This window comes from Podarcis muralis, chromosome 5 (assembly GCF_964188315.1).
Source record: "Podarcis muralis chromosome 5, rPodMur119.hap1.1, whole genome shotgun sequence".
Taxonomy (NCBI): Eukaryota; Metazoa; Chordata; class Lepidosauria; order Squamata; family Lacertidae; genus Podarcis; species Podarcis muralis.
This window is the reverse complement of record NC_135659.1, coordinates 85200548-85227297: the sequence shown is the minus strand read 5'-3', so window position 1 is coordinate 85227297 and position 26750 is coordinate 85200548. Positions and strand designations below refer to the sequence as shown.

The 26750-nt window shown below is 44.9% G+C and overlaps 1 protein-coding gene across 4 annotated transcripts in view; it reads left to right on the top strand.

Annotated features, from left to right (window-relative positions):
- The window catches only part of BCAS1 (brain enriched myelin associated protein 1), a 53806-nt gene that overhangs the window by 1773 nt on the left and 25283 nt on the right, over window positions 1-26750 (top strand). For all 4 annotated transcript variants that reach the window (XM_077929298.1, XM_028735236.2, XM_028735235.2 and 1 more), the window contains exons 2-5: window positions 3567-3646; window positions 5182-5269; window positions 13909-14477; window positions 26364-26540. In XM_077929298.1, the coding sequence (XP_077785424.1) occupies window positions 3575-3646; window positions 5182-5269; window positions 13909-14477; window positions 26364-26540 (906 nt within the window). In that variant the 5' untranslated portion in view covers window positions 3567-3574. The remainder of the gene's footprint in view (window positions 1-3566; window positions 3647-5181; window positions 5270-13908; window positions 14478-26363; window positions 26541-26750) is intronic.

Genomic DNA, 26750 nt, shown 5'->3' with positions numbered 1-26750 from the left:
TATTTGGAACCAATTCACATGTTACAACTGGCTGCAAATTTCCTTTTTCTTCTCTCCTCCGGCTCATATTAGCAGCCACGGGTGGCACCAGCAGCCAGAATCCTTGGGCAGCTGCCAGGGCTCCACTTGCCCATTTACTACCTCTGGTGTAGTGTTGCTCCCAGGGCATTGTGGGAGATTAAAATGACAGATCACATTGCCCAGCTAGGTCAGGCCTGACCCTATGACCAGCAATCTACTATCTGATGTCTCACACAGTTATGGTGCAACAGTGCAGCAGATGCATTATGGGAGATTATATTGGCACCTCACCAGCGGCGTAGCATGGGTTGTCAGCACCCGGGGCAAGGCAAGTAATTTGCGCCCCCTAACCCGTGGATTTGCGCCCCCTAACCTGTGGATTTGCGCCCCCTAACCCATGGATTTGCCCTAACCTCAGATGTTGCGCCCGGTGCGGCCGGCCCCCCCTGCACCCCCCACGCTACGCCACTGCACCTCACTCCCTACATCCAAGTGCTGCCTCTGCGAGGTAAGCCAGACATTGGGCCCCAGGGATGCATGGGAATTCTGCTAGAGGGCATTTCAGCAATTGCCTGGCACTGACCCTGCTTGCAACCTCTATGAATTTGCAATGTTGTGAATAGGCCAGGAAATTCCAGAGCATTGCAGCAGCAGTGTTCGTGACACATGGCGCTTCCAGATTACCTCCTTACTGAGCGTTCACCCTGATTTGTGTAAAATAAATGTTGTCCACACTTTACATTGTGTTTGCCCATCATTTTTCATATATCAAAAAAAGTCTGATTTGGGGGAGGCAGGTTTGTTGCACGAGATCACCAAATCTTTGTGCAACCTGAATTTGCTGGTAATGATTGAATCCCATCTGAAAATAGCAACAGTTTGGAGGTGCCTACAGTATTTTTGACTTGCACATTACACTGGTCAGCCAAGTAAATCCTGCATACAAGGAAGCAAGGAACAGAGGCAAGCAGGGGCAATGAACATTATTACGTTAACAAGGCCTGATCCTTGCTTTTTCTGAAGAAAATGAGGTTTGACTAGAGATGTAGCAGGTGAAGAGGGGTTGCTTAACCCTTTCCACTGCCAGTCGTTTTTCTGCTCTAAATCGCCCTCCCCTGATCCATTTCATCCCTTTCAAAGTTCCCAGGACCTGTTTGCCTGTGGAGTCCATTGTGTGAGTTTCCCCTGTTAGGAGAATTCAACACAGGGAATGAGCAATCTGGAGGCTTGCCTTCAAGGCCAAGCAGAAATCGCAGAGGCTTCAAATAGGACGTGAGCTCAGCTGGGTGCCTGTTTGAATTGTTCAAGGGTGGTTCTTGTTTACTCCGAGTGACTAATCCCAGTCCCTTCCCTTAGCGGTCGGCTCTGAAGCAGAGAAATTGCTTTCAACACAGAGTAGAGACAGATAGAAAACTTTGCCCTCCAAATTTGTGGTGGGCACCACTTGGCACACATTTCCTGGGACCAGCAGGACAATTGCAGAAATGCCAAACCAGCGTTTCTACAGGTTGCCAACCCTTCTTTCCCCTCGGGTGTGTACACAGGCAGTAGCATCCGTCTACTGAGTGCCACTGCTGGCTGTGCAGCCGGATATTTGCTTAGCAATAAGTCATGTGTCTGACATATTTCACATGTTCCACATTTTTCCCCACCCGTGTCTTTTGCCGTAGGCAGGTTGGCACCTAAGGCTTCTAGGCTCATGATCCAAACTTCATATTCCTGAATTTGGTGACAAAACTTCCTGCCTTTTACATTCTATTAGATATTGTATACATCATGCAGGGTTGTCCATTGCTAAGCAAACTTTGGGCAGCTGACTAACTCTAGTTTGCTTTGTAATGTTATGTACTTAAGCCTAGATTTTTGTTTTTTGTTTTTTTATGATTGAATTTATTCTGCGTTTGCCCAATTGTTGATTTTTGTCATTCTTGAATTTACTGACATGTTCTGCATTTTGTATATATTTGTATTTCCAATGTTATGTATTTTTATGATTTGAATGATTGCTGTAAGCCCCTTTGGGCACCGTTCACTGTGGAAAAGCGTCATATAAATAAACTTGTCCAATCAATTAATCAAAGTGGATGATACTTGATGGTAACAGTCTCACGCTTTTGCATGTAGGTCTGCCCCAATCATGTGCAAAGGCAGTGCAAATTAAAATACAAAAGTGAACAGTTTGGTGTGGGGTATTAAATTTTCCTGCCTGACTTTCAGGTACTTTTTGAATTATTGTGGAAATCCCTTCCAAGTGAGATCTGCTTAAGGGACCACACAATGTCTCTCTTGTTCGCTTCATTTTTAGTGAGTAGTTTGACTTGATTTATTGGGTGCTATCTTTCTTCCTTTGCATTTTCATAATGCTGTAACAGCTAGGCTCCAACAAGTCCCAGGTAGAGTCTGTGGAATTTCTGGGAAAGATTCAGTCAGTGTAGGCAGTATTGAGTTAGACATACCAATGTCATAAGGCAGTTTTCTATGCCAGTGGTAAAATACATGCTGTACATTAGGAGTGAGAGACCTCAGCCCTCCTGTCCTCTGTCCAGCTATTGGGGCTTTCCAGGCCACATGCCCATACCAGCCCTGCTCTGCACATCCTCAAGGGATTTTGCTTGGCTCTAGTCTTGCTTGCAGGCTTCTCATAGGCATCTGGTTGGTCCCTGTGAGAACAGGATGCTGGAGAAGATGAGCATTTGGTCTGATTCACCAGGACTCTCCTTATTCCTTATGTTGTGAACATAATTTGCATGATGGACGGCAGAGGTGTCATGCCTTGTCTCTACCACATGAGCAACAGATCTGGGTAATGGTGTCAGAAGTACTGCTGGAGACTTCCTTAATGGGACATTTATTGTTAGGAGAACTGCAGATTAATGGCTAGGGATTTACATGTGATGTTGATTCCATGGGACTAAATTGTTGAACAATTGCTTATTGATAAAGCATCTGTAGTTTTTCAAATAGGAAGGGCAACACCTTCCCCACCCCAGCTAAGGATGTTGTGATCTAGGTTTTTGTGTGTGAAAAGCGCAATACTACATTTTGAAATAGGTGATGAGACAGAGCTGAGTTTGGGCTCTGTGAGCTAACAGCATCTTGAGGTGCAGCCTGCCTCTCTCAAGAGGTCCTATGTGGGTGCAGTGGATTGTACAGGGGTAGAATAGATGCCCCTTTGGGTCCCTTCCAGGCCTACAATTCTATGAACCTATGGTTCTATGACTTTCACTGTCTGGCGGAGTATTTGTAAGTTAAGCTGTGCTTCCACCTGTGCTCTGCCCGTACATTTGTTAATACATGTAAATACTGCCTAATACCACTAAGCCTCCAGTAACCACCTCCCAAAGGTAATTTAAAACTGGGCAAACAGATGCATCTGAAACTTCTCAATGACTCAGAGAATGGTGGTGTATGTGAGAATACGATCTACAGTTTAGTATCTCTCACATCCCCATAGGGTCCTTCAAATACATCCCTGCTCTGAAGTGTGGCTAAAGGCTGCTCAGTCAACCCCATGTTTCCTAAATTCTGTATTTTCTCAAACACAGCATCCACTATGGGAAACACAATGTCCATGCAAAGGGAACCTGAAGACGACGAACCTGTTCACATAACAGCATATTCAGAGGTAAAAATCTGTAGATTTCTTTGTTCTGCTTCGTCTGGTCAAATTGTATTGAAAATGTACAAGCCAGGGGTCAGCAAACTTTTTCAGCAGGGGGCTGGTCCACTGTCCCTCAGACCTTGTGGGGGGGCCGGACTATATTTTTTTTTTGGGGGGGGGGGAATATGAATGAATTCCTATGCCCCACTAACTCATGTACAAACACCAGGCAGGCCCCACAAATAACCCAGAGATGAATTTTAAATAAAAGGGCACATTCTATTCATGTAAGAACACACTTATTCCCGGACCGTCTGTGGGCCAGATTGAGAAGGCAATTGGGCCGGATCCGGCCCCTGGGCCTTGGTTTGCCTACCCATGGCACAAACTGTGTCTCTGGCAGCCCCACACTACGCTTGTTGGGCTGAAAGAAATGCAGTCTGTATTTAGAGACTGGGAGGAGATGGAGACCCAGCTATGCAGCATTTAAATGTTGCTTTTGTGTTTTGTACAGTGTTGGGAAATTGCAGGGATATGTGCATGCCTGGATGGATGCCTCTACCTATAAAAATGGCACATGTAAGGAAAAGGCTCCAGGATGGGGGTAGGGATGGGATACATCAAGCAAGGACTGTGAAGGGCAGCAGTGAACAGGGTGGCTCTCTAGCTAAACGATGATTAGGTAAGCAAATAGAACACCAACCAGGGATAGACAAAGCTTTGCAGCTCAGAAGGGCCAAGTCCCATGCTATTTGTTTGTCGAAATACCCAAATACAAATGGGAGTGATCCAAGTACAAAAGTAAATTTAAGAATTCCACAGCTGAGTCTCCTCCACCCACACATCTCCTCCCAGGATGCATATACACTATACATTTAAAGCACATTTGAAGCACATTCTTTCCCTCAAAGCACTCTGGGCATTGTACAGTGGTAACTTGCTTCTCAAATGTAATCCATTCCAGAAGTCTGTTTGACTCCCAAAACGTTTGAAAACCAAGGTGCTGCTTCTGATTGGCTGCAGCAGCTTCCTGCAGTCAAGCAGAACCTGTGTCTGATGTTCGGCTTCCAAAAAAGTTTGAAAACCGGAACACTTCTGGGTTTTTGGTGTTCGGGAACTGATTTGTTTGTCAATTAAGCTGTTCGAGAACCAAGGTTCCACTGTAATTTGTTAAGGGTTGCCAGGAATTGTAACTTGTTAAGGGGTGAACTCCAGTGCCCAGAATTCTTTCATGCTTGCACATCTTAGGCTACCTTCCTCTTCCTTCCTCTACTTGCATTTTCTCATTCTTTCCCTGACTTCTAGTTTAATGGCAAGCCATGGTTTGTTGTTACACACCTGAGCCTGGAAAACTGGTTTGAGCAAAACATAGTTTGCCCAGTTCTGATGTAAAGGGCATGATGGGAACAGGGAGAGGAAAGAGGGAATGCATAAGCCCAAGTTAATCATGACCCACTCTTTTCTGAACTGAGTCAGGGTTTATTACTGCAGTGTTCAAAATTGTGCAAATGTTTTTGACCAAGCAGTTTCAACGACTAACCTTCAGTCTGATGCTCTAGGTTTCATCTGAACCTCCTGAAAACCTTAAGAATGGACCTATCACAATCCCGACTGTACAGACTGTTCCTTCTGCAAATGGTGATGCAGGTATGTTCAGAGAAGGAAAGGCTGTCATGCCCATTTCTGGATTGGCCCTCCAACTCCAGCTGATTTAAATAAGCCCCCTGTGCAAAGAGAAATCCACTCGCAAACATTTATGCAAATGTTCACATCCTGGGTATAAAAACGTGCAAGATTTTAGGGGACAGTTGTTATGTAATCTGATATGAGAATGTGCCTTTGTGATGCACATTAGTGGGTCAACCTCTGCTAATCTAGGTGTTCTGCTAATCTAGGTGTTCACTGGTAGAGAGCCAGTGTGGTGTAGTGGTTAAGAGTGATAGACTTGTAATCTGGGGAACTGGGTTCGCGTCTCCGCTCCTCCACATGCAGCTGCTGGGTGACCTTGGGCCAGTCACACTTCTTTGAAGTCTCTCAGCCCCACTCACCTCACAGAGTGTTTGTTGTGGGGGAGGAAGGGAAAGGAGAATGTTAGCCGCTTTGAGACTCCTTAGGGTAGTGATAAAGCGGGATATCAAATCCAAACTCCTCTTCTTCTTCTGTTCAAACTCTTTGCTAGCTGCAATGGATAGAGTGTTCAGGACAGCTCTACGTGATTGCTACATATAATCCAGCCCTTATTCTTGGACACATATGGGGACAATGGGTGTTTCTTAGTTATTTCACCCAGATCATTGTCTAGAAACAAAATACTTTTTATTCTGTGTCACTCATCAGTTTGCCTCTTCCTATACTGATTGCAGTTCAGACCAATAAAAGATACGATCTCTTTGGCATTTCTCTCTGGCATTCCTTTTCACAGGAGACGTATGTAAATCATACAAATTAAGCAGACATTAATCATATTGGTATACAGTCCACACTATATGCTATAGTATATTATAGGCAAAGGCTGGGAGCCAGAAACAATGAGAAGCCAGGAAGCTTTTATAAAACATGCATGAGATAAAACCATGTAAGACAAAACCACATCATTTATCACACCCCCGAGGAAACACCTGCCTCCTCAGTACGAGCTGTGTGGCTTCTGCATGGCTAGTTTGCTGCATTTATGAAAATGTGTGTTTAGGATCAAGGTATGGGAATCTATTTGCAAAACAGAGAGCTGCATATGTGTCATGCAGTGAATATTAATGCAGCTGGCCCTTAATGTGATCAAGTGATTCCACTTGGGGTCTGTAATGACTCACTTCCCAAAATGAGTGCAACTTAAATCTAAAATCATCAGGAAAAGTGATAGGGGAAGAGAGAGGGACATGTTGCAAAACATAAAGTTAGACATGATTTGAGGGAAAGTCGATCATTGCCAGCAGACCAGAAAGGAGGGGTCTGGCCTAGCTGGTTTTGTTTTCCTTTGAAACCGTTTAATAGAAAAACAAGGCAAATTTTGAATTCTTCCAAACTCCTAGCCTATAAAGGGTTTGGATGCTTTTTGCTGTGGGCTTTAGGACAATCTTCCAATGTAACGATTGGGATGGGGAATGCAGGGCTTCCTGGGTGTGTCTGTGAACAGGTTACTAGATTATTACTGGATCCCATGAACAGACAAATTTGTGTGGACTAATTCTGCATAACATTCCCACAAACAGACCTCCAGGGGATTGTTTCAAAATGGCTGTCCATATTCTGATGGCACCAATCTACAAATGAACCCTATTCTCCATAGCCCTGCATATATTTGATTTATTTATTGGTCACTTGACTCTTCTCTGTGTACAGTACATAGGTGGAGGTTCAGGCGCAGCACAAAAAGCAGATATGTCAATATCATATATAAGTTGTGGGTGTTAACTCAGAGTGATTAATGGTATTTGACTTCTTTCTCTGACTCATTCAAAAGTTGGCTTGTCTGCCAGACCATGCTCTCTGCAAAAGAGGACATTTGTCCTTGCTTATGTCTGCCCATCTTGTGTGTATGCACACTCAAGGACAATGGGAGTCTTCTTCAACTTGTAACACAGAGGTCACCAACATGGTGCCCTTGAAGTCTTCCCCTGGTGTGTTTGAAACCTCTGAGCCCCTATGCCCTGGTCATAAAGTGGTGGTAGAGAGTGTTCTTGAGTTTGAGTCTTGTTCATGGGTTTCCTGCAGACATCTGGGTGGTCACTTTGGGAACAGGATGCTGGACTAGATGGGCTACTGAACTGATCCTGCAGGGCTCTCCTTATGTTCTGATGACAATGCCTATACTCTCCCCCCCCCCCCCTTGGAGAGATATGAAGTGTTGAAGAAGGAAATCAGAAGAGTGCTGTTCTTTCTCACTTCCCATTTTACTCTATATGCTTTTCAGTGTGGTGTAGTGGTTAAGAGCGGTGGACTCATAATCTGGTGAACCGGGTTCACATCTCCGCTCCTCCACAAGCAGCTGCTGGGTGACCTTGGGCTGGTCACACTTCTGTGAAGTCTCTCAGCCCCACTCACCTCACAGAGTGTTTGTTGTTGGGGAGGAAGGGAAAGGAGAATGTTAGCCGCTTTGAGACTCCTTCGGGTAGTGATAAAGTGGGATATCAAATCCAAAACTCTTCTCTTCTTCTCTTCTTCAAAGCTTAGATTAATTTTACTAAATCCGACTGAATCCTACTGAGTGCACAGCACTCCCTCAAAAATCCAAATCTGCCCATGGGCCCAAAAAGTTTGGTGACCCCAGTTGTGTAGCACAACAAGCAGAAACAGCCCAACGCCTGGGGGTTGATAAGCCTCCTGTTTTTGTTTTCTGCTGGGACTGTAAAACAGGAAAGGCAAAAAAGCAAAAAACAAAACAGGAGGGGATGTCAAGCAATTGTCAGAATACAGACAACAGGTGTGCAGGCTTGGTGTCATTTAACTTGTTTTGTGTAACAACCTGAACAAGTGCAGCTGTTCACATAAAGCTTCTCTGAAGATAGTAACGCTTGTTTTAATGGCAATCTTGATTAAAAAGATAAGCACGTACTTCCCTCTGCCCCATGTCTGTATTAAATCAGAAGCATTTCTTTCATTAAGCAGCATGTTTTTGCAGCTGTTTGCTGTCTGTCTTATGGTGCCACATCCAGCACACATCGTTCTGATGCATCAAATTTTAGCTGAACCCCATTCTCAACAAGACACTTTGCTTATGTGGATAGTTGCTTCCAAGTTGTTGGGTCCCACACGGCATTCAAAACTGTGCATCTCTCAAGGCCTTCCTGTTATTTAACATCATAGCACAGGAAGTATTTTTACACACCTGCCCTATATGCAGTAAAATAATTCTCTATTGTTTCACACAAACACAAGGAGATGTCAGCAATATAGCAGTCACACTTTATCCATGTTTGTATCTAGCCTTGCCCACAAATGAAAGTGGGGGGGAAGTTCTGCACTCCCTTTCTCAAAGGCAGTGGTGTGATATTTGGAGCTGCACCTTTGTTCAAGGTTCATGAAACCATTTATATGCCTCTTAACATGTAGTCATGGCTGAAGGCACAATTGTGTATTCAAAGCCCTAATTTGAGATGTTGGCCTAAATGCCATGGATTAATAACCCTTCCTGCCAGGGCAAATAAGTGAAGCCCTTTCTCTCAAAAAACAAGCCTGGTCTTTCTGAAAAACAGGCACTTGTTTACTGCACTGGCATGCATAATTTAAGAAAACCATAAATCATTGCAAGATAATCTGAAATGTGCTAGATCTTGATTTTCAAGAAATGTTGCATTACTCTGTTAAGCTACTTACAAACTAAAAACAGGTGCTGGTTAAGAGTCAAACAACAAGAACCCTGCTGAGAAAGTTAAGGTGTAGCTATATGTGTCTATAAATAGATATTGATAGCTTCTATACCAGTGTTTCCCAACCGGTGTTCCGCGGCACACTAGTGTGCCGCGAGATGTTGCCTGGTGTGCCGCGAGATGTTGCCTGGAGGGAGGCGGGCGAGGGCGTTTGTTTCCCGGAGGACGGAGCGAGGGCGCCCCCTGCTGGGCCGGGGCTCGCTCTCCCCAGAGGGTAAATCTGGATCAAATGGGGCGAGGGGCGGGCAGAATTCTGGGGGCCACTGATGCCCTACAGACCCCCCCCAAGTCCTCCGGGGCGCGCGCTCTGCTGGGCTCTTTTCGGTCGTCGTGCTTGTGGGAAGCCGCCCCTTCCCTGGGCGACGCGCCGCCTCGTGACTCCGGAGTCAGTCCCGCGGGCTCTCGGAGGGACTCGCGAGCGACGGTGCGGCGGCTCCGGGGCGCGCTCAGCCGGGCCGCCGCGCGCCCCCGCGCAGCCCCTGCTGCAGCTGCCCGGCGTGGAGCGCGACGTGGAGCCGGCCGGGCTTGGAGGCGCCCAGGTAGGGCCGAGCCGGGCGGGGGCGGGGAGGTCTCGGTCTGCTGCGGGCGCAGGAGGGCGAGCGGGAGAGGGGGAGCCGTCGGGTCTCCTGGAAGGAAGCGAGGCGGCGGCTGAGGGGGATGCAGCCCCGTCCCCAGCAACAGGCGCTCCTCGAAGTGAGGCCACAAGTCGGGGCTCGGACAGGGCCTGGAAGCAGCGGCTCCGGCTCTTGGGAGCGGAGAAGGGGACTTCGAAAGCGGCCTGGAGGAGAAAAGCCCCGATGCAGCGAGAGCGGGGAGCGTGCTGCCTTGTCCAGGCCTCCTCGCTTTGTGCCGTCCGCTGCCGGGAGCAGGACACGGGGGCTCCTCGTTCGCATGCTTTCCCGGGTGATCGGTGAGGGTTAGGGTTAGGGTCCCTCAGTCCCTCGCTTTGCTGCCTCCTCCCCCCCCCACCCCCAAAGCTTGGAGGTTCCCCGGCAAGGGGGAGGGGAAAAAATTGAAAGTTACACTTTCGTGCGTCCCTCCTGGCGTGACGCTGCGCACTGACGTCACGGGGCTGTAATGGTGGTGTGCCTCGATATTTTTTTCATCAAACAAGTGTGCCTTTGCCCAAAAAAGGTTGGGAAACACTGTTCTATACTGAGGTCTTTAGGAACCTCAAAGTTTTTTCCATGAGGCTCCCAGGAAGTCTCCTCTGCAGGTAAGGGGCATCAAATGGGTGAGTTGGTGGGTAAGAAAGATGATGTCTTACTCTTACTCCCACTCCCCACACCATGCAAAGGAAAATTATATGGAGCAAACATAACCAGTCCCAGTTCACAATTACTCCATACACATTTATACCATTTGGAGATCAAGACCAATAAGCGGCCAAGCTCCAGTGAAGCTTTCTAGATCCTCCTCATGAGCAAGAGAATGAAGTATTCATAAATTAAGTGCCCCATCATAAAGTGCTAAAGAATAATGTATCTTAGTGATGCCGAAGGAGACTATAGAGAAACAAAGACATCATGCAGCACGATCAAATTTGCAATTTCTGATTCTTTCTCTGTATCTTTCATCTTGTTGATACTTTCCCAGACTTCATAGCACCCTGGCTTGTGTGTATTTAGCAGCATATTTAGTAAATGGGTGGCAGTAAGTTTACCAATCTGCTAAAATAACAAAAGCAACCCAGATAGTCAATGTGTCCAAGCTATTCCTGTGTTCTGGTGGAGCTCCAGAGCCTGAAAAGTTGCCCTCTTCATCTGTCGACCCAGTGGAGTCTACCTGCTTTGTTATATGGCCTGATTCTGCAGCTAAAATACCCAGCTTGTCATTATTATTTATTAAATTTGTATACCACCCTTCATCCATGGTTCTCAGGGCAGTTCACATTATTATAATAGAAGTTGGGTCATATGAATAGGCTGAGAGCTATGTCTAGACCAGGGGTGGCTAACTTGGGAGTTTCCAGATGTTGTTAACTCCCATCATTTATCATACTGGCTGGGGCTGATGTGAGCCGGATGCCTCTTAGAGGTGGAACTGTATGTGTTCAGTGAAGATGCATTTCTAGCTAGATTCTGCCACACAGATGTGAATGGGGAGGAAAGCCAATATCTGTGATTCTCGTGGGGCAGTTAATTAGCTGGGTTTATTAGCCGACCCTGGATTGTTTGGACCAGCTGCAGAATATGCATCAAACATAAGTACTACTTGGTGAAATTCAACCTTGGTGGGTCACAAGCTGTGCAGACCTGTTCGTGCAACAGAGCTTGAAATGGAAAGTGGTGACTGTTAAATATCATGTGAATATTGCTCACGATCACTTTCTTTTCCATTTTGCTGATGGTTCTAGACACCCTGAAATAAGCACCATTCCTATCATGCTTTGCTAGTTCACAGCTGCAAAGGCATCATCACAGTGGGATCTTTCCATTTTCCTGCTTTGTCTTGTACACTTGGCTCATGTCTTTCCACAGCTGTTTAAGAAACGCGTTTAGAAATGATTTTCATGTCTGTCTTGCCTCGGTGTAGTTTCTGAAATCAAAGGTATGTCAATCGACCGTGGCAGGCTTTTATCTTTGTGCTTGATTTCACTTGTGTGAGTGAAAGGACGCCATTTTCAGGCTAGATCCTGCTGCCTTGTACATGCTGATTAATGAGAGCTTATGGCAGGTTTTTTGATCCATTGCTCTAGAACCAGAGTTCTCAAATTAAAGTCTCTCTAAGGAGGTTCAGGGATAGGACAACAGTGACTCAAGGGAGCTTGAGGGTTGCAGGGATGGCCCCAGACCAAGGACAAGGTGCTATTAAGGACAACAGAGTGGTAGGAAGTCATGGTTCAGCCCTACCCAGCCCGGGAATCAAGGCTCTCTCTCTCCTTGGAGAAGGAGGAGAAAGAGTGCGATCCCTCAGCAGATCTCTGCACCACTAACGGCCCTGAGGACATTCACAATCTGGCCCCAGGACTGCTTGGGTTCTTGGCTGGCCCTTGGATCTTCCCTTATCACCCACCCCCAGGTTTACAAGGGCAGAAAAGAAAGTCCAGCTAGCTCAGGATTTCCCAAATTTGGGTCTCCAGTTGTTTTGGAACCACAATTCCCATTATCCCTGACCACTGGTCCTGCTAGCTAGGCATGATGGGAATTGTAGTCCAAGAACAGTTGGAGACCCAAGTTTGAGGAACACCAAGCTAGCTGCATGTGAGCTGCTTGGGAGGAGGGTGAAGCACATGTAACACCTCAAATCAGGACCTGGGCTAAGTGCTAGGAAAGGATGGAGCCTCCAGCAAATATGGCATGTTCCACTGCTGGCAGAGCAGGGCAGGTGTGGCTGTGTTGCTGTCCTGACGGTCCAACTGGGAGAGTGGGTGGGCCAAGGCAGCAGAGAGTTTGGCACAGTGCGGGCCTGGTAGCAGGAGCATCAAATTCGCTCTGCCACCAGGCCTGTACCTGCCAAGCTCCCTGCTGCCTTGCCACCCACCCACCCTCCTTCCTTGTAAGCGTCCATGATGCACAGTGTTGGGAAGTCAGAAGAGCAACACAGCCACACCTGCACCACCCGAATGCTGCTGCTGAAGTGGCAGTTCCAAGCTCTAGAGCAAGAGACAGTGGACTTCAGGTTAGCAGTAGGCTACTTTAGGGGGTTAATGATATGCTGGTTGGCACACTCAGCTCTGCCATTCAAGGGAGGGGAATAGCCAAAGGTAGGGCTGGCTCTGATTTAAAGGCAGCATTGGAATAGTCACAGCAAATAAGAACACAGATTCCTTCAGCTATTGTGCTTTGACGGGAGTTAACAATTAGATTATTCATTCTGCAATAAAAGAACAGGTTTTGTTGCATTTCCACATTGTTAATTCTCCGAAACTGTACCTTGAAACCTCACAACTTTCCTTTGCCTTTGAGGACAATTTTACACTGTTTTTGGCAAGGGGAATCTTGCCTTTACTTCTAGAAATCTCATCTTTCTCACAACAATGCAAATACTTATCAGATTTCTAAAGATTTCTAGCTACACTCAACTCAAAGCATGCTCTGCTTTTGAATTCTCCAGCATGCAGTTCCTTATGTGGTTTCAGTTTCAACAAAGAACGATAACTGGGAAGCTACACTTTTGTAACTTTTGTCTTTAAAAACAAAATAATAATTGTGCCCATTAACACACAGGGCATGCAGAGACAAAGCCTTTGACAAATCCAAACTGCTGCAAATGATTAACAGTAGGTTCCTTCTAACCCTGTCATTCTATGCCATCATCAGGGAGACCCCTGCATCTAGCAGGCTTGAATCCTCAACACATCAGCTGGTGAGCGGAGAGTTCTATCCTGCTCAATTGGCTTTATCTACCTGTCCCCCTACTGTGAGCAAACATACAAAGCCAAAATACAGTGCTGGGCTATTTAAAAGCCCTTTTGCAAACAGCCCCATGTTGCTCTTTAAACATCTGGGTTTAGGACATTCAAAGTGCAGCATGGAGCTGTTTGCAAAAGAGTTTTCAAACAACCTCCATGTTGCACTTTGAAGTCCCAACAGTTTGGGCTTCAAAGCACAGCATCACCTGCTGTTTCTAGGACACTCACCTTTCCAATTTAGTTCTCCAGAGGTAGGGAGATCTGGCCAGCTGGCCAGAAAGAGTTCCTCACCCTTGCCCTATAGCTTAAGAGAGCATTCCAGTGTCATCAAAGTGTGGGCCATAAATAGTCAACAATGACAATACAGTGGGCTTCAGCAACCCATATTCCATGTGTAAGCGGATAGGCCAAAGCTCACACTTTGTAACGAGAATGGCACGTACACACTGTGCTTGTTTAGCCATTGCAGTTTACAATCAGTCCATTAAATACACAGGCAGCTATGATTAATAGTGCATCTTTCCTGTCATGATGGATAATTGCTGTTTTCTTGTTTGTACTTGTAGTGGATGCAAGAGTGAGTGTTGTCCAGGATAATGTGGCCGTTTCTTCCCAGAAGACAATGGAGCTCAGCTCCAGCTCCGAGGCCAGTGGAAATAATCTTGGGAAGGAGGCCAAGGCGGCCCCACCAGCTGCCAAATCTCGTTTTGTCTTTGCATTTTCACGGCCTGTACCAGGACGTACCGAAGAGAAAGCAGCAAATGCATCGGCTGGATCGGCTCAGCTTGATGTCAGCTCAGAAGCACCCCAAGCGAACAAAGCCTTGAGTGAGAATGTGGACCTTCCTGCTGCAGCTGCGACAGAGGAAGCTTCAGATAAAAACCTAAGGGAAGAATCTCTCAGTGAAATTGAACTCACAGCACCGGGGAAGGCAGAGGAGGAGGATGCCGCTTTGTCCAAGCCCAAAGAGATAAGCTTTTTCGACAGACTCTTCAAAGTGGAAAGGGGGAAAGACAAGATCAAAGCACAAGACCAAAGCCAAGGGGAGGTGAAGGAAGAGAATCCAGGTGTCATCATCACAGCAGAAGGAACTGCAGGATTACAAAGCACGCCAGAGAATGTCTTGCAGGGGAAGGCAAGTAAACAAAACAGGACGGTATAATTTGTTTCTAATTAAGTCTGTCTGGAGGTGTTTTTGTTTTTTTTAATGGGACAAGATAGCATCACACTGTACAATGTGATAAGAAGCTAAATCCCCGTTGAGTGACATTGGTGGAACAGCCACCTGTTGGAGAGAAATAATAATCCACTGTAGCTGCAATGTTAGCTCTGCAGCACAAATTTGGCCCATTGAGCATCATTGCCTGCTCCCTGCCACAGTCTCACTGAATGGTAATTAAGGTGTGGTGAGAATTTCAACTACCTGAAATATTTCTATCATAAGAAAAGTTGTGAAAATTGGAGACATTTCTACCAATGCTTTTCTTATGTTTTTGTGTTCTTATCTTCCTTGGGTTTGGTGTTCAAGATTCAGCCATTGGTCAACTTGTGGTGACCTTAGTGTGAGGCAGGTGCCACCAAATTTATGTATAGAGTTTCACCATGAAACTATATACACGCAGAAGGCAAGGTGAAACCAACGTAGACTTCTTTCACTTTCCTAGAGCAATTTCTGGATAATACTCTTGAGATTACAACCATTTCTAGAGCTTAAATTCAGCCATGCATTTTGTACTAACCTCATCCCCTGCTTGTAAAGAAGTAAACTCTATTTATTGTGCAGGTTGTTCTTTAAAATAAAAGGTGGAATTACTACTAATAGGATTCTGTGAATCGGGGGGGGGGGGAGTTTTTAAAATAATCTCTCTTGTACCCCACCTTTTTATTTTTATGTTGGGTTTTGAGTTTGCCTGCAGTTGAATTTTGAGCGTAAAGACCCAATAGCTTTTATTTCTAACAACATATATTTTGGATACTTCATACATAACCCCCAAACATTCTGATGGCTTAAAAAAAACAAAAACTTCTGGGTAATGAGAATCCTATGTGGCTTATTCCATTACTGAGAGTTACAGGGCTTCATTTATTGTTGTTACATTTAGCTCAAGACTATCCACCCTGTCTGGCAGTAGCTCTCCAAAGTCTCATGCCCTTCTATCAAAGATCAAACTAAATAAGATGTGAATGATTAGCTATCCCAACTTTTTTTTTCTTTTTTAAAGCACACACAAACCAAACTAGATTTGGCTAAGGTTGATTACATTTTTCTTATAGCCATCTTATCCCAACTCAGAACATTGATCCATCCAGCCTGGTATTGTCTACTCTGACTCACAGCAGTCATTTAGAATCTCAGACGTCTTTCTATCACCAGGTCTTTTCCTAACCAGAGATGCCAGGACTGAACCTTGGATCTTCTGTGTTTAATGTCAGTGATAGGACATAAGTACTTGTGTGTTTTCCATGGTTAGGCAAGTAGCGCTTTCAGGGAAGCAGCTGAGATTGGGAAAATGTTTCCCCCAGCTATGGCCTTGGCGCAATTCACACCACCCAAGCATATCTGCAATTGCAGGGGGTTGGACTAGATGACCCTCAGGGTCCCTTCCAACTCTACAATTCTATGAATCTGGAGAGAGAGGGAAGTTACATCCCCTCTATGTTGGCCCTTAACCTCTGCAGAAAATTTAACAGATTACTCTCCTTTGTCTTCTTGGCATTTCTCAGTTCTCTAGTTTGGCTGTTTACTGACATATAACTACATCACACTTTTGTCACCGTGCTATGGGACATGGTAATTCACTGCGCAAGAAAACTGCAAAGACCTAACCAGGCCACACTAGACAAAATTCACTACTGTGTACAGCAAGAGGAGACAACGCGGTGTCCTCCAGATGTTGTTGGACTACAACTTCCATCAATATTGGCCATGCTGGCAGGAGCTGATGAGAGTTGTAGTCCAACAAAAATCTATACCACAGTGACTACCCCTATTGATTGGACGAAACAGCATTGGTAGTGGTTCATCCCATGGTTTGGGTTCGCAGTTAAGTTTTTTATTGGTCCAGTTGTTAAAGTCAAGTTTTGTGGATTGAAGTGAGGCAGGTGGTTCAAGCAACAGATGTTAGGCAGCAGGAAGGGTTGGCAATGTTTTGGAGCTCAGAACTGCATCCTCAAAGCTACCCTGAAGCCCTCTGGTGCAGTGAGTGAAGTTTTTCTGTCACTTGTATTGAAGTAAGATTCAGCTGCCAGTCTAGTCAAATTCTTTTCCTGGAATGAGAGGGATGCCATATTGCCCTGTGCTTCAGACAGCAAAATGTCCTGGGCATTCCTATAGCTCCTATTTACATATACCAAACCATAGATTTTAACTGCATTCATGCAATTAATGTTTGCGTTTTACTTCGGTCCTTAGAGCACTAAAATTATAAGAAGGCATACAAAAGAGCAAAAGATAGCAACAGTGAATGATATCCAACATGAGCCATGTTCACAATGGGCCCGTTGACATAGCTAGATATCACCCAATTATTTTCCATGGATGCATTCCAGAAAACAGCAATATTTATTGGTAACTAGAAGCAGTTGGAGCATAATGTGCTTACTGCCAGGATACGGTTATTGAGATAATGTATAGGAAGCAGGGTTTGTTTGTTTGTTTGTTTGTTTGTTGAGATTCTATTTAAAAAAACTGTGTGTAGAACTTGAAATGCCACGTATTATGAAATGCTAATGATTTTTATTTTGTCATCAAGCTATAAGCTTTATAAGGCAGATCTTTACTTTTCCAGACATATCTTCTGAAATAAATGCAATCTGCAGCTCTTATTTGACTTCCCATTAATTCCGAAGTGGTTTATTTATACAAGTGTTCAGGTGGGCAGAATTAGGCTCAAATAAAAAGCTCAGTGGTAATCAACACACTTTCGATAAAATTGGTATCTTTGGCCTCTGACAGACGGCAGAAAGCCGAACGTCTGATTACTGTATACAGATGAGATATTTATGCTGGAAGTCTAAATATTTGATTTAATCGTAATTTTCCAAATTTTGCTTCAGGCACACTTCACTCTTTAAGTAAGCCATGACTGATAGCTTCTGTGGGAGCTTAATCACTTCAAAGCTTTTTCCGCATGTCACAATGCCAACAAACAACAACTAACATTGCTGAGAGAGAGGGAAAGAGAGAGAGAGGGAGAGATGCCTCCATTTTAGATTCCAGTCCAGGAACTACACAGGCATTCTGTGTTTGGCTGAACCATGGCCTTATTTTCAAGCGCCACAAAACTACATTCAGGAAGCTGCATAATTAAAACAAGGGCAGGATTCATGAACCGATGAAGCGTTCGCTATTCAAGCCAAGGTAAATTATGTGACTGAAATGTTTCACTGAGTGAGCCGTGCTCTTCATGGGAACAAAAAGGGGCTTGGCAAGAATACAAGCTTTTCATATAGCTTCTCATTATACCCACCCAAAATGGCAGAGCTGGTGCTAACACATACACATTTTATAATAACCAGAATATTATGTATGTACAAAAAAATTAAATGGGTAGTGCTAACTCCCCCCCCCCCCCCCGTACTACAGATTTTATTACCCCCCCCCAAAAAACCCATGGATATAGATGATATAAAGGTAAAAGTAAAGGACCCCTGACATTTAAGTCCAGTTGCGAACGACTCTGGGGTTGCGGCGCTCATCTCACTTTACTGGCCGAGGGAGCCAGTGTTTGTCCGCAGACATTTTTTCTGGGTCGTGTGGCCAGCATGACTAAGCTGCTTCTGGCGAAACCAGAGCAGCGCACAGAAATGCCATTTATGGATGATATAGATATAGCTATATTACTGCAGGGCCAGACCATTAAGCAGAGAGACATGGCAGCTTCAGGGCGCAGACACTGGAGGATGGGGATTGGTGGTGAGGTTTTGAAGGATGGAGCTGTATGAGCTATGTGGCCTGTTATGCACCCTCTAGATTTTTCAAAGAGGGCCAGATTTGATGAACTGAACATGCATGAGGGCCGATCAAACTTGTTGAGCTTTTAGCCCAGGACATATACTGCCACGGGGGCCGGATTAAATTGGCCGGCTGGCCGGATTAGGCCCCAGAAACAGACTTTGGACATGCCTGCTCCAAATGAACCCTCAGGTGTGGTGAAGGAGGATGCTCTGTTGCCAGTGCTGAAGTAAGGTTCAGCAGCCAATATGGTTGGATTTTTGTAACTGGGAGAGGTAGCCATCTTGTCTTTTGCCACAGGCATCAAAATGTTTCAGAAGCTATGATAGGACAAATAGTGAAATGACCATCCTCAGAATAGCCATCTCTCTCTCTCTCTCTCTCTCTCTCTCTCTCTCTCTCTCTCTCTGCGTGTTCCCATATCACCTGTTTGTTCAGCATTCATCCTGATTTGTTTGCAGGTAGATGAGACATTGCTGGTTGTTTACTGAGCATTCATTCTGATTTGCTTGTGGGGAGGTTAGATGGCACTGAATCGAAGCAAGTGTTCTCCCACACTTTCTAGTTCATTTCTCCATCACTTTCCTTACTGCAGAAACTCTGGTCTTTGGGAGAAGCGGGTTTGTCACACGAGCTCTCCCAACCAACCATTGTTGCGCAACCAGAATTTGCCAGTATGTGACTGAATCCCACTCTGTTGCATAGCTCTGTGGCCTTTCTCCAGCAGTTCAGCCAGGAAATTTATTTATCAGAAATGCTTATGAAACCAACAGATGTCTTATTTGTCATCTGCTTACCCCCAAAAGCCCAACCCACTCAGCACACAAATCTAAGCCTTTCTGTTCATAACTCTTTTAGGCCCCTGTTGTGTCAAAGTTACCACACACAGAGAGATGTACAAACAAGCTTTTAGGCTTCCAGAATGCTCTCTGGCTTTCAGGGACAGCCTCTTTCCCCACATACATCTCCACTTAGGGGCTGTCTTTAGAGAGGTATGCAGACTTTATATTATATATCTAGCCTTCTTCAGGCATTGTTAGCCTAGCGCTAAACATGCGAGGGAAGGACCAGTGTGTATGAGTGTGTCACCTCTACCGCTCGTTGCCATACTTGCGCCTTCCAATTCATGGAAGGCAACTGAAACCACAATGGAGGGTGTCAGTGGAGCAAGGACACTGCCTTTGCTACTAGGCTAATGCTTTGCTTGAAGAGGGCTCTTGTCTGTCTGTCTGTCTAATAAGGAGTTCCACATTCTCTGTGTGTCAATTTCCCTAAATAGTCTCCATTGCTAAGGATGCGTACAAATGTTCATCCCTATGAGAACCAGTGTGTGAGGGGGGTTTCCTCTTCCTCTTCTACTTACCTACTTCCCGATTGGTAGGAGGGCTATGGATCAGCAGCGAGCTCACCATGAGCACTTCTGAAGACACCCTAAGACGTAGGGCTATGCAGATGATGGATTAAGGATACAGAAAGAGAAATTGGCTCGGTTCTGATCGACTCCCATTGAGAGATGGCAATACTTGCTTCTCACTACAACCTCTAGTAGGATCTCTGAGCTAGATTTACTTAACTATACAAGCAATAGCGGGGGGGGGGACATGTGCACAACCCCTGAGCTCCTTGGAAAAATGGACTACAAATTTAATACAGTGGTACCTCGGGTTACATACGCTTCAGGTTACATACGCTTCAGGTTACACACTCCGCTAACCCAGAAATAGTGCTTCAGGTTAAGAGCTTTGCTTCAGGATAAGGACAGAAATTGGGCTCCGGCAGCACGGCAGAAGCAGGAGGCCCCATTAGCTAAAGTGGTGCTTCAGGTTAAGAACAGTTTCAGGTTAAGAATGGACCTCCGGAATGAATTAAGTACTTAACCCGAGGTACCACTGTAGTAAGAATAACTCTATGTACTTACCTCTACCTTCCCTGGCCTGGCCTGGAAGTTTAATGTTTATTTATCTAATTAATCAAAATAAAGGAGGGAGATTTCTTCCTACATGAAAGGAAAAGGAGAATGTCAAAGTGACGCTAAAATGCTTGCTTTCCAATAAAGGTGCTACCAAACAAACAATTATTTCTCTTGCAAAGCCACAGTTTTATTAGCTGACTCTTGCTAAATATTCATTTATATCACAATATCACACTTTGATTCGCATCAAGTGCGGCACAATGACTGTAGGCTTTGCTTGCCTCATTTATATCTTTATCATTATTGTTACGATGACGAAGAATGGTAAAAAATGTGCACATTCTATACGGCACATTATTTTTTCTTGGAAAGCCTTCGCACTACTTTTGGCAGCTGCTCTTGACCGCTGCATTAAGTTTCTTATTACACGACATTTCTAAACAACGTATTAGGACATTCCAAGCCAACTGATCTGTGTAACTTTTTGAGGTCAGCTTGCAAAATGGTAGGCGGGAGAGATTAAGCAGGCATTATCTTGTGCTTTTGCCTTATAAAACAGATTCGTTTAACACATTGGATGCCAGCCGGAGAATGGGCCCTTTCTCCATGAACTTTCCATGAAGCTAAGAAGAACTTTTGTTATACTGCAATTCCATGCATGCAAAATTTCACACATATCAAGAATCTCTGTCCCCAACCCACAGCTGACCCACTCAGATGTATGTTTCCCTCTTAATAATATGTAAACCATTCTCTATAAATTCTTTATAAGAAGGGGAGGGAAGGAGAGAAGGCAGAACAGACTCAGCAATGTACCAAAGCAATATTACCTTTTTATTATTTTACAAATACTAAATAGATTCATAGTAGATTTGGCTTTATTATATACCCCCTGCAATGCCTGAAATTGCTCTTATATAGGGGCAAACATCCAAGCACACAAAAATAAAATAAAGTGTAAATATTTGGGATGTAGCAGTTGGATGCCATCATTTGCAACAAGAATTAACAAGAAATAAAAGTTACACAAATATTACACAAATACAAAGCTGGTTTTATCTAACTACTGGGTACCCTAAAGAGAAGCTTAGGAACAAACTAAAAATATGCATATTTCAAAAGGCCATCTGAACATTATCATGATTTTGAAGGCATTATGATGTTTCTTAGTGCCAAACTATCTGTGAATAAAATCTCCCACATCTTTAAAAGAGTTGGGCTGCATTCAGACAGCACTTAATTCCCTTTGATGTTTCCTTACCTGATAGTTTCCACATTTTATGTGATCTTTCACATGATGTAATGACTGCTCCCCACATAAAACGGGGGGCTCCCTTTGCATGGACGCGCGCAGCCCCTGGATCTGGAGCGGCTCCATCAACACAGGCTTGGCTTCGCCTTCTCTCAGGTGGGATACCTGGAGGTCTCCGCCTACCTTAGTCAGTTGTCCAATCCCGCCTGGGGGAAGCGTTGCCAAGGAGACCAGGCCAGGTAGGGGAGGAACTACCTGCCCACACAATAGGGGGAGGATCTTACCCAGGAATCCTCACTTGGCTCCAGAGCTTCACATGGTGTAAAAACAACTTGGAATCTAGTGGCTGTTTAGCATGTTGTTTGCATGTTAATTGTTTCCAGAGACAAAGAAAAATAAGTTAGCAACCTCATTATTAACTCAGAAAATTACAGGAAAGTTGCACTGTAATTTTCTGAGGTGAAATTTGGGGCGGTATCCTAGCATTTAGAATTTAGCACGACATGGAGGTATATCCATCAAAAGGCCGCAGTTCCATAATGCAACAGGTGCCGCAGTTTAAAAGGAACACTGGAAACTATGTCAGAAGCACTAGCATTATAACCAGGAGAACCAACCCAGTAATACCCACATCTGACTATAGCCTTGATAGCGGCCTAGTAGCCCACGTTCTGAGGGCACGTGATGGTTCCAAATTAAAGTTTACCTGGCTAGTACGATGGTCATATATGCAAAAGAGGACAAGGCTGTGCACTTCTAATAGTTGGGTAGAAAAGGGAAAATTTGGCAGGTGTAGCTACACCTGCTTAAATTCCCTCTCCTACACAACTATCAAAAGCACGGGAGTCTTGTCCTCTCGGCTAGTAGAACATAGGTAGAACATAGACATGTTCCTAGGGCTACCAGGTCCTTGTCGTCGTCGTCGTCTTCTTCTTCTTCTTCTTCTTCTTCTTCTTCTTCTTCTTCTTCTTCTTCTTCTTCTTCTTCTTATCTCTTTATTGCTTAAAGATTTAATTTTAACATAACATGCAGGTACAACGAGAAAAAGAAGGCCCGTCGCCCCATAACGGAGCTGGCAACAATGCCAGCAAAATACATTCTTCCACAAGTGAACATGTGCATTTGGCAGGTTCCAGATGTCTTGGTTGCAGTTAAAAAAGGTTATGAATGGATGCCCGGTCTTTGTCTTGAGATGGTACTTGCTCCTTTAAGTGCACCGAGCCTATATCCATGCTGTTTGTTTGTTTTTGCTCCCTTGATCCTCAACTCCTCTTGTCTGTCCTGGAAGAGATCATCAGGGGGGTTGGGCTGGGTGTTCATCAGTATGCGGATGATACCCAGCTCTACCTCTCTTTCAAATCAGAGCCAGTGAAGGCGGTGAAGGTGCTGTGTGAGTGTCTGGAGGCGGTTGGAGGATGGATGGCAGCTAAGAGACTGAAGTTGAATCCTGACAAGACAGAAGTACTGTTTTGGGGGGATAGGGGGCGGGCAGGTGTGGAGGACTCCCTGGTCCTGAATGGGGTAACTGTGTCCCTGAAGACCAGGTGTGCAGCCTGGGAGTCATTTTGGGCTTGAAGCTGTCCATGGAGGCGCAGGTCAATTCTGTGTCCAGGGCAGCTGTTTACCAGCTCCATCTGGTATGCAGGCTGAGACCCTATCTGCCCGTGGACTGTCTCGCCAGAGTGGTACATGCTCTGGTTATCTCCCACTTGGACTACTGCAATACATGCTATGTCACCTTTGAAGGTGACCCGGAAACTACAACTAATACAGAATGTGGCAGCTAGACTGGTGACTGGGAGCAGCCGCCAAGACCACATAACACTGGCCTTGAAAGACCTACATTGGTTCCCGGTACATTTCCGGGCACAATTCAAAGTGTTGGTGCTGACCTTTAGAGCCCTAAAAGGCCTTGGTCCAGTATACCTGAAGGAGCGTCTCCACTCCCCATCGTTCTGCCTCGACACTGAGGTCCAGCGCGAGGGCCTTCTGGTGGTTCCCTTGCTACGAGAAGCCAAGTTACAGGGAACCAGGCAGAGGGCCTACTCGGTAGTGGCACCCGCCCTATGGAATGCCCTCCCAGATGTCAAAGAGAAAAGCAACTACCAGACTTTCAGAAGACATCTGAAGGCAGCCCTGTTTAGGGAAGCTTTTGTTTGATGGTCTATTGTATTTTAATATTTTGTTGGAAGCCACCCAGAGTGGCTGGGGAAACCCAGCCAGATGGGCAGGGTATAAATAATAATAATAATAATAATAATAATAATAATAATAATAATAATAATAATAATAATTCCTCTCTTGCTGTGACCACCAGAAGCATGGAACCAAGTGTGGGGAGCCATGGGTGCCAACCTCCCTAATTTTCAATTAGAGGGTATGCCCCCCAAAAAACTTGTTTGCCAGCCATGCGCTTATGCTGCGGGGCGTCCACACACAGACCAGCATGTAGCATGCACATGCAACATCAGCATGCCGTAGTGTATGCCAACGTCATGCGCAAATGCCTTAATGATGTCGCACAGCCCTGGACCCCCTCAGTCACAGAGGTAAGGTGGTGCATATGAGCAGAAGTCTAAGTCCCTGTCCCCACACAGTAGGTGTAGGAGGGGTCTGGCAGTGCTTCTGGAGGATATTAAAGGGTTTGTGAGTATGTGTAGAGTAGAGCATCTGCCTTGCAAGTAGAAGGTCCAAGATTTAATCTCCAGCATTTCCAGGTAGGGCTGGAAAAACCTCCCTGCCTGAATCCCTGGAGAGCCGCTGCCAGTCTGTGTAGACATTATTGGGATGAATGGACCAAACGGTCTGACTCAGTACAAGGTAGATTTTAGCAATGTTCAGTAGTGCATGTTACAAGCAGGCAAGAGAGCCCCTTTCCTCATCTCTGAACGGCTGGAAGGTATGAAATCAATTCAGAGTTGTCAGAAGGAGGAGGAGTGGGTGGATGCATAGCAGGTGCCAAAACTGAACTTTGGACCGTGACTTGGCTTCTGTGCATCATGCCAATCGGCTGTACATTTCTTTGCACATCAGTGTCTTTGGCACCATTTGAAAGCAAGCTGCAATAAAACAGGGTTGACCCCCAGCCAAAACTGCCACTCTCCCTCCAGCCTACAGTTAGAGACAGAAGACGGTGCTTAAAGAAAACAAACGTTTAAGGCCTGAGAAAATGTAATATCGTTTCTCCATGCTTATATACTAGAGGAAACCTCATTTAAAAATAATAATAACATATTTGCCACAGGTTGTTTGGACTTCTTTGGTCAAGCATATATCTGCAGAGGTTGCACTTAATGGATGATTAAACTGCCTATGCATCCCATTAATTATATACTGAAAATACTCAAACAGCTTTCTCGGCTGTTCAGTTCTGTTCTTCTGAGAGCATTAGGGGAGACAGTTTTTGTACGCACTCTAAGGAAGCAAGTTCCTCCCATAACAAGGATCCTAAGATGAGCTTTATTCATTGACAATGCATTGTGTCTAAACAGATGTAAGCACCATTTAGCTCAATGGGACTTAATCCCAAGAACCTGTTCTTAGGATCACAGCATTAGGGTACAATCCTATGCATGGGGAAGGACCACAGCTCAGTGGTGAGGTTCTTGTTATGCATGCAGAGGGTCCCAGGTTCAATCCTCAATATCTCCATGTAGGGCTGAGAACGTCTCCTTTTTGCTAATCAACATGGACAATAAGAAGCTAGATAGACCAATGACTTGGCACAGGCATCTCCTTGTGTTCCTATGGAAATCCCGAGTAATCATGTTTAAGACTGTACTGCATGTCTGCTGGGATGAGGACAAGGATTTTGAAGAGAGCAACATTTTGATCACTCCCTGTATTTCCAAAGTAGTGTTTTGTGAACGTTCTTATGGCCTGTAGGCACATGAGACCACCACTTTACTGAAGCTAGGTAGGTTTGATCTGTGTATGTGGGCCACTTTGGGTTCCATAGTGGAAGAAAAATGGCATTAAAATATAAGGAAATGCATTTGGGATGCTCTACCACTGTGTATATCTGATATATATATATATATATATATAGAGAGAGAGAGAGAGAGAGAGAGAGAGAGAGAGAGAGAGAGAGAGAATTATATTTACTTTAAATAAACAAAGTAAATAAATAATTTAAATAAATAAAAATCTCAGTATTGTCTACACTAACTGACAGCAGCTCTCCAGAATTTCAGTCAGGAGACTTTACCTGGAGATGCTAGGGTTGTACCTGAGACCTTCTTCATGCAAGGCAGATGCTCTGCTACTGAGCTACGGTGTTCCACTTTGAAGGTACATTCCCCTGAGCTCATCCACTAATGGACATCACCAGAGATATAGAACCCTTGTCCTCTGATTCAAACTCAAGCGTGTCCCTCTCCTCAAGCAAGCAACATTGATTTTTTTAGCTGGATTTAAACAGATAAGCCAACAAACCTGAACTTGCAGTGTGTGTGTGTGTGTGTGTGTGTGTGTGTGTGTGTGTGTGTGTGCCTTGCTGGAAAAGGATAGTAAACTGAGCACGAGTAAACTGTATGTGGTGTGAACTGACAGTAAAGAATTCAGAGATCAAAGCCGCAGACATGTGTTGCTTGCTATTCAGTGTTCAGCTACACTGAACAGAAACGGAGATTGCGTGCCATATGCAACCTGGCTTCTTGTATTTGCTATTCTCTCTGGTTCGGAACAATGTTCCCCGGGCCAACGGCAAATGCTGCATATATTAGACAGGGCTTGCATAAATGCCCAATTGTTCTGGATATGTAGGCTGAAGAAATATGGATGGAATTAGGATTGTGGCTCAGAGAGCAACATGATGCAAGTGGCAAACAGGCTACTTTTACAATCTTCTACTGGGCATTCAACAAGCGAGGAACTGACCGAATTGTGCTCCCTTTTTATACAGGACGTAATAGATGAGTGCAATCAAAACTCTCTGCAGCCGGATTCAGCAGGTGTCAATTGTTTGGCTGCTGAGGATCTTGCTCAAGGAGACGTAAAGCCGGAGAACGTTAAGACAGCAGCAGCTGGGACAGACTATAACAACTCTGACTCTGTCATCATGAGTTTCTTTAAAACCTTGGTAAGATTTTTTCCATACTTTATCAGAATGGAATTGGTGTATGTATGAATTGTTGTAAGATAAAATTGCTGCCCCGCGGTTACAGAGAGAAATTTAGGAGGGAAGAGGTGCTTTGCATCACATGGGCAGCACAAACTAACCCAGTCAAAGCTGCAAAGGTTCAGTACAATGTGAAATGATTGCAAACAATATATGTGGGGTGGGGGATTC